General features: G+C 40.7%; 1 protein-coding gene across 3 annotated transcripts in view; it reads left to right on the top strand.

The window, feature by feature from the left end:
• Positions 1–4,078: 4,078 nt before the first annotated feature.
• cdh31 (cadherin 31) overlaps positions 4,079–8,407 on the top strand; it is a 51,701-nt gene continuing 47,372 nt past the window's right edge. The window contains exons 1-2 of one of the 3 annotated variants that reach the window (XM_043706766.2): positions 4,079–4,431; positions 4,716–4,815. In XM_043706766.2, coding sequence (XP_043562701.2) covers positions 4,285–4,431; positions 4,716–4,815 — 247 coding nt within the window. In that variant the 5' untranslated portion in view covers positions 4,079–4,284. The remainder of the gene's footprint in view (positions 4,432–4,715; positions 4,816–8,407) is intronic. The other 2 variants (XM_043706764.2, XM_043706767.2) reach the window with 2 other exon arrangements.

The following is an 8,407-nucleotide window of genomic DNA, read 5'->3' as shown; positions in this document are numbered from 1 at the left end:
GCACAGATAGCTTCACACAGGGCACCTCGCACCTTCAATGCATTATCTGGGCTAACATAGCATCTATTGTTAAAGTTCACTTGAGAATGTAGCTTTAAGAAAGTTCTGGAATTTACATATGAAAGAACTGAAACCAATATGCCCATTTTAAAAGATGAGAGACTTAACAAACAATCCAGGTTTTTTTTTCAATATGTAATTTCAGTTACATCACACTGTAAACTTTGCTATAAATTCTGTGTCCTACGATCTTATACTCTACAACCACCTGATGAAGGAGCAGCACTCCGAAAGCTAGTGCTCCCAAATAAACCCGTTGGACTATAACCTGGTGTTGTGTGATTTTTAACTAAATTAATAATGAAATATTAATTCCAATTGGTCTTATATAGGCAAACTCTGTTGCTGAATTAAGATTTGAAATTTTTATTTGTTCATGTGGGTATCACTGCGTGGGCTAGAATTTATGGCCAATTCCTAATTGCCCAGAGAACAGTTAAGATTCAATGACATTACTGTAGGCAACACCAGGTAAGAATGGCAAATTGCCTTCCCCAAAGGACATCTGTGATCCTTTTTTTGTGACAATCAACAGTGTCACCATTAAAGCTGGGTTTTTATTGAACTGCCAGAACTTTGGACCAAGATACTGGATTACTAATGCATTGACATTACAATCACACCATAATTGTGTGCATTCATGCATTAGGATGGTGTTAAAGTCGAATAAAAGACAAGATTTTTGTTTCGCCTCAAGATCCAACTGCTTTGTCATCATCAATAAGAAATTACTTTTTAAAAATAGTACAGTACGTTATTTTGGATTGATGGTAGATTATGGGGAGTGGATTTCTATAAAGGTTAGCCTCTGAATAATGACAAGTACATAAATGAACAGCCTAAGCACAATACTTTAAAGGGTTTCCTTGGTTTTTCCATCAGAATTACGACAGATTATTTTGCATCATTTCAGTGACTGACAGGAAATTTGGCTTACATTTATGTAGGACTTGATCTCTTCTCCCAGACATTCAAAAACATTACAGTCAGGATTACATTAATCATTTTACAAGGCACAAAACATTTTAGTTTTGGTAGTATCAGTTAAGAGATGAATATTGGCCATAACATCTGACAGCTTCAACTCTAGGTAGTTGCGTATGACCTATGCAGCCTCAGTGAAACAGATAGAACACTATTATATATATCACGTGAGTGGCACACCCTTGAAAATACAGCACCTACCAATTCTTCATTAGAAAACTATTTTGCAATATTACGTGTACATTTTTTTACTGGTTCATACACTACATGTGTAGACATGCAAATAATAGGGCACTTTTGAGTCAGCCTGCAGACAGAAACCAGTTCTTTATCAAGAACACAAAGCACAAGGTGTTGGAAGAGAGCCTAAAATGCACCAACAACTTCAAAGTAAGCCGACACATTGCACAATAATCCATGTCGCAAACTGGAAAATCTCTTTCACCAGGCTGTAGGAAGAGCTTGTGAGATCAGCTGTTAGTACAATGGTGCAGGAGAGAGAAATATTCCTTCCCCATCCCATATCAGCAACAATTTTCATAAGAAAATAATCAAATTTAAAGTTAATGTTTGCTTCAAAGAAGGACATTCATAAAAATTCTTAACTGTAGGCATTTCTCATTATTTTGAGCCAGCTATGGAACTGAATTTCACATACGGATGTGGTAAGCTGGAAAGACTTTCTAAGTACTGACACATTGGTGTTATAATCAAAACAGGCTCCCAACCTACATTGCCAGGATCTTTATGTATCAAGACTGATTTTTAAAAATTTTCCCCTCCAACCATCTGCCAATCTAATAGAGTGAGCATAGAAATGTCCCCTACAAGTTCATAACAATTATATTTATTCTGTTCCAATTTCAGAATATCGAAGGTAGAGTTGAAAACTTGCAAATAGAAAGCAGCAGGGAGTAGGAAGTGTGCATACTGGCATGTTTAATTTCCTCCACTGAGCAACGTTGGTGATTTAGGCAGTGCAAAGATTCTTGTGTTCACTCTAGGCAAGTGTAACTGTGTGAGGAACTCAGTTGTAACTTTGGGTAAAGATTGATAAAAGTGCCCTGTTGACTAACTTTTCAATCAGCATGACTACAAAAGCATCATCTCTCTTCCCATTTCTGGATTAGATGCAGTAACTGTTTCAGGATTACATTTGTCACCAAAAGCCACAATCCTCACAGGTGCATTAATTGACCACAGGAACTCTAACTGCATCATTCTTAAATATTTTAGAGTATGATTCCTTTCGTACATATATGGTGACATGCAAAAATATTGATGAAAATTTCTTCTGTTTGCTATTTCTAATGAAGTTGTAAACACATTGAAAAATATCTTTATTGATTCACTCCACATGGTTAAAACAGAGAGGCCTAAAAGCAGTTCCCATTTTTCAGCCATGCCTGACAATGGTTTCCTCATTAGTATATTAGTGGTCAGTGTTTTGTGGTCTTCCCGCTTACATTGCATGCAGTCAGTGCTGTGCCTGGAACATGCCTTAATTCAGGGACGATACAATTTCTCAGCCAGAATCCTTATAAATGTGTGATTGGCCACAAGAACTCCAACTACATCATCCCTGCTTGGCTGCATGCTCACCCATCCCATCACTTCCTGTTGAAATTCTTGCTGACGGGACTAAGACTGCTCTGATAACCAACAAGATTCTGATGCATTACCCCTCTTTATTCTCAATCTCTGCAAAATCCCAATCCTCCTCCACTACCTTGCTGCCATACCACTAGTCTCCAGCTGCAGCCAGCACATTGTTCCACTCAACATGATATACACTTTTGAGGCTACTGTCCAGTGATTCCCAGAGTGGAAGTAATCAAAGTAGACACACCCTGAGGTCAACTTGAGACTGTATGTTTGTGTGGAGATAATGAGGACTGCAGATGCTGGAAATTTGGAGACAATAAAACATGGTGCTGGAAAAAGCACAGCAGGTCAAGCAGCATCAGATGAGCAAGAGAGTCCACATTCCAGGCAGGACCCTTCATCAGGACTAATATTTACCTTGAAGTAAATTTGGGAGCAATTTTGGTTAATCGACAACCTGTCAGTCAGGGTTTTGTGCTTTGGGGAGGTAAATCTGTTGCAGATTTAGCAGTCATTTGGGGGCATAACCACCTTAAAAATCCCCTCCAAAGCATATACATCCTGATTTGGAAATGTATTGCTGTCTCCTCACTGACCCAAAGTCAATACCATGGAATTCCCTCTGTTACAGTATAGGTGGTCAACCTCCATTACATGGAGTTCAATAAATGAATAAGTTATTCATATTTACTGCCTTTTAAACATTAGCTAGGATGAAAATTGACAGGTATCCGCTCAATGCAAGTGTTTATATGCAGACACAAAAGCCAAATATTGCATTACAATGTGCTGGGTGGAAAAACAATACTACATGGTGCTTCCTGTATTTGCAACAACATGCATTTATAAAGCACCTTTAACAGTTTTAAGGAGTGTCTAAAAGGGACAAAAGGGGCATAGAGGCTTCGACAGAAACTTACAGATGAGTCTAGTGATGCAATTAACATCGGTGTTGCTCATCCAGCCCAGAAGAGAGGCTTGTTGAAAGACCAAATTTCACTAGACTGTGTCCCATTCTCTAGAAATTCTGGTCTGCAAAGAAAAATCACCTACATATTCCATAAACCTGTTGGCTATAACCTGGTGTTGTGTGATTTTTAACATCAGGTTTTAGTATAGATAATATCTAAATTTAACTTCAATTCTCTCCAAACAATACAGAACAGTTGCCAAAGCCAGCACCGTCCACTCCAGCCACCCTGGTTTGAAACTGTGTTCAGTGATAGAGGCAGTTTGACCTCCTTGTTCACTGATCTGTGTTGGGGCTAAACTCGACATTAATGCAGGCACCGCCCAGATCCACATTACACAGTGGGATGGAAGCCAGCTTTGCAAGAGATCGCTGTACAGACAGTTCATACTTAACAAGATCTACACAGCCCTTTCGTTTTGATGCCCACTGTTTCGAGTAAACGGCATCATTTCCGCCACCTCCCACTGAAACTGGGAGTGGGGGAATTCATTGGATCACGGATAGCCTCGGGTCGCTGCTTCCTTTTACCTGACACCAGCGACTGGCTTTACCCAAAATTGGACTCAAGCATCCGGCTGCCAGCCAATGAGAGAGAAACTCACCTGGAGACGTCACCTGGACTAGCGGCGATTGGCCTCCAGTCTTGGGCGAGTTGGTGAAGGATGGTGATCAGAGAGAAGGGGCAACTTATTGTGAACAAGGAGGTAGAATCGGGAGGTAACAGATACAACGTGCTTTGGAAACAGACTCGCAACCCAATGGGGAATTATAGTCTGCTGCTTGTGGGGCTAGTAACCCTCCTGCTCCAGGTGAGTGAGTTCTACTCTGACCAGGTTACACCCTGTACATCTCCAGAGCTCTGCTCAGGGACGGTTTCTAAGGTCCCCGGTTTAATGCCCTGATGCCCCCCTCTCTCCAAATCTTCAATTTCTTCTCAGTTTCCTCGTCGGCTGAGCTTTAATCCGAGTTAGTGTGAGTTATTCCCAGTTGCGGCGTATCCAACCCGCTTTGGGAGGGGATGTGCTGTAAACTGAGAGAAAGGATGGTTTTGTTTTCTTTACTGTATTTAATGTTAATTTGTCCGAATCCCCAGGTTTGGAGCGGTGAGGCATCGATGCAATGTAAAGGGTTCGACCCAAAGAGCTACACTTTCAGTGTGCCCTTGTTGGAGGTGGGACACGTTCTGGGCAGAGGTAAGGGTTCAGGAAAGTACCTGAGAATCGGTGGGGAATTCACAGGGAGAAATGCGGAAGCGAGACTGAGAATATTGGTGGGGAGGGAGGTTACTCAGAAAAGGGATCAAGCGGGATCGAGAATCATCCCGAATCCCTGAGTAAAATGGATCCCGTGAGGTGGAATTAAATCGTGTTTAAAAAGTGCGGTCGGATGTAGAGGATTCCGCGATCCCCCCCCCCCCCTCCCTCTTTTCACTGGGAGATTTGATGATTAAAATACATTAACAGAGATTGTCTGCTCCCTGTACTGAGGGCGGTGGCTAGACTTTCGATTCTCGCCTTTCGTTTAACTTTCTGTTCGAGCTGTGAAATGCAGGTGCGATACCTTTTATATCCCCAAATCCTCTGCACTCCTCCAGGAAAGTCCAGGTTTTGGCAATGAGTTGGGACCCCTGTTTGTTTCCCAGTGGATTATTTGTATTTTGAGTGCAGTGAAAGGAGGGAGAGATAGCTCTGTGTTTGGATACTGACACCCCTCCCTCCCCCTTGTCTAATTTAATATTAGACGCCGCAGGTTTCGAGTGTGTGACAGTCTGATTTTTTTTTTACTTCCCTACAGCTTTAACTAACTACGGTGTACAGTTACTCTGACCAGCGAACTGCTGTTGCTAACATCTAGTCAGTGCAGCTACTTTTGAGAAACAAGTTTTCAAAAATCACCCCAGGGACTGAACACAATTTAAACTTTTTTTTTCTCTCTGGGAAAAAGCCCCAGAACACTTTCAGCTTCCAAACAGCCCTAGCCAGATTATAATGCGTTTTATAAAGTAGACGCCTTCGTTTTAAACACCGAATTTTCCCTTTTTAATCGGCTGACCTATCTTTCAGTCTATAAATCCCTGCTAACTTCATTCATGGGAAATAAATAATTGATTCCATTGTTTGTTTTTGTGTTTTGTCTACTTGTTGAAAATCCCCTGTGTGATACTTTGGGTTTAATTTAACAAAATGGATGCTTTCCAAATTTCAAAAAAAACGTCCAGCTCACCTGAAAATGTCTCCCGCACCAGCAATACAGAGTGCTGCCTGTAGGTGAATGGGGCACTAAAACAGATGATTTCCGTTAAAGGTTTTCTGTGTGCTGGACTGAAATTATTTGGTCAGTCTTTGGAGAAACTGAGCTTTGAAGTCCTTGGATTTCAGTTGAGATTTGTTCTGCAAAGTTTGAGATCCCTTGGGAAACGTGCTTTATGATTTATATTGTAGATCCTGTCAAGAGATTTTCTAAAAAGCTTGTGTTGGCTGGAGGCTGGGGTTGCGGTGGGTGTAAGAGGTGACTACCATCATTAATGGATTTAATCTAGTGCAGATCTGATTTTGCACTCTCTCATTTGTAGAAGTCAAAATGAGCAATAAAAAAGACATTTGCACAGTCACTTGACATTAGAATGTAGCAACCACATTCAAATATAGAGTTTGTTCATGCCCTCCTTGCATTTTCAGGATAAATATAAATGAAACACCCATGTGATTCTGAAATATTATTCCAAAGAGGGAACACCAAGCAGCAGATGAAGTGGTTTATTGTGAATAGGGATTTGTTCAATGATGAGATTTGTAATTATGCATGAACTGGATAGTTCAAATGCTGTGAAGGTTTTCTGAACACATGACAAGATAATGTATTCAATCTTGTCTGTGTGCCTCCTGGCTGATTTGTTTTTTACTATGTTTGTCTCTATTCAAGTGCTCGTGATATTTGTTTATATTCATCATTTCATGGTGATCAGGATAACAAAGGTGTGGGAGTAGTATAACAAGGAAAATGATTCCTTCTCATTTACTTCAACTGTGGTCTTTTGGCTTTTAGATGTGTACCTTTTGTTTCAATACTTATATATGATACTCACTCATTGTAGGAAATGAAGAATTTTGCCAATTCATTTCATGTCATATGAGCCAAAACTTGAGTTTTGGCTGATTTTTGTCTGTGAAATACCTTGTCTCAAATACCTTCTGACAAGATGTCGAATTCATTGCTGCATAAAATATATAGGTCAAAGTCCAGCAGGGTTTCATGGGGAGTCATTTTTGGCTTAGGCACATTAAACCTTTACTGCTAAAACCTAGAATGCTGTTATTATTTTACAGCTTCATTTCTTTGAGTTGTAGCATGGCACGGTGGCACAGTGGCTAGCACTGCTGCCTCACAGCACCAGGGACCCAGGTTCAATTCCCACCTTGGGCAACTGTCTGTGTGGAGTTTGCACATTCTCCCCGTGTCTGTATGGGTTTCCTCCGGGTGCTCCGGTTTCCTCCCACAGTCCAAAGATATGCAGGTTAGGTGAATTGGCCATGCTAAATTGCCTGTAGTGTTAGGTGATGGGGTAAATGTAGGGGAATGGGTCTGGATGGGTTGCTCTTCGAAGGGTCGGTGTGGACTTGTTGGGCTGAAGGGCCTGTTTCCACACTGTAAGTAATCTAATGCTATATGACGCATGCATATTCAACATTTGAGTGATGAGCTGATGCTCTTTCCTAGAAATCCTTTCTAACTTGTAATTAAGTATACTTATTTAAATTTTGATGCATCCTCACTTTCTTGCAGACTGTGGTTATATTATTTGCCTTTGCTTTCAACTTCTTGTATTTATCACTATCCAAAGTCAATTTGTACGTTTTTGGTTTTGGCTTGGTGTTCCCCTTCCTGAGCTAGGTGGAATCTGCCATTTTTATCACTTGGACCACTGCTCTGATTGAGATTAGCTAACATAGTAGCTCGTACCAGGAATCCTTTGATCTCTTGGGTCTAGCTGTACAATGAAGACTTAAGATATCTTCTGTTCACTCTGAACTAATGCAATACCTGTTTCTAGCAAACAAATCTAATGAAAGAATAGGTAACAAGTAGTGTAGATTGAGATTAGCATGATTAGACAACCAGCAGAGCTTGCTGCTCTTTGAATTGTAACATGGATTTTTTTTTACGCCACTGGCGGATGGTGCAGGCTTTGCAGACCATTAAAGAGAGCACTTCAAGCTATTGAAGCTGTAAAATAATAATGGCATTCTAGGTTTTAGCAGTAAAGGTTTAACGTGCATAAGCCAAAAGTGACTCCCCATGAAACCCTGCTGGACTTTGACCTGTGTACTTTATGCAGTATTGAGTTCTACATCTTGTCAGAATAATGGGAGCTTAAAGCAGACATGATGCCTTTTCACCAGGGTACTGGTGTATGAGCAAATATGATTGATTTTTTTCACTTTTTTGTATTAGAACATTGCAGTTTATAAGGCAACATGATAAAGATGTTGAGATGATTGGAGATAGTGATCTGAATTAGAATTGTTGTTGTGTTACTGTGGTCTTGCCAGACTATAGGGGTAGCGCTCTCATTTAGAGAGAGAAGCGACTGGCAGTGATTTAACCTTTTGAGGAGGTGACCAAGCATGTGGATGAGGGTAGAGCAGTGGATGTAGTGTACATGGATTTTAGTAAGGCATTTGATAAGGTTCCCCATGGTAGGCTTATGCGGAAAGTCAGGAGGCATGGGATAGAGAGAAATTTGGCCAGTTGGATAGAAAACTGGCTAACCGGTCGAAGTCAGAG

This window comes from Chiloscyllium plagiosum, unplaced genomic scaffold (genome assembly GCF_037043375.1).
Source record: "Chiloscyllium plagiosum isolate Xiang-an unplaced genomic scaffold, Cpla_swu_hap1 HiC_scaffold_17, whole genome shotgun sequence".
Lineage (NCBI taxonomy): Eukaryota > Metazoa > Chordata > Chondrichthyes > Orectolobiformes > Hemiscylliidae > Chiloscyllium > Chiloscyllium plagiosum.
The sequence above is the reverse complement of the archived record's forward strand: the minus strand, read 5'-3'. Positions and strand labels throughout refer to the sequence as shown.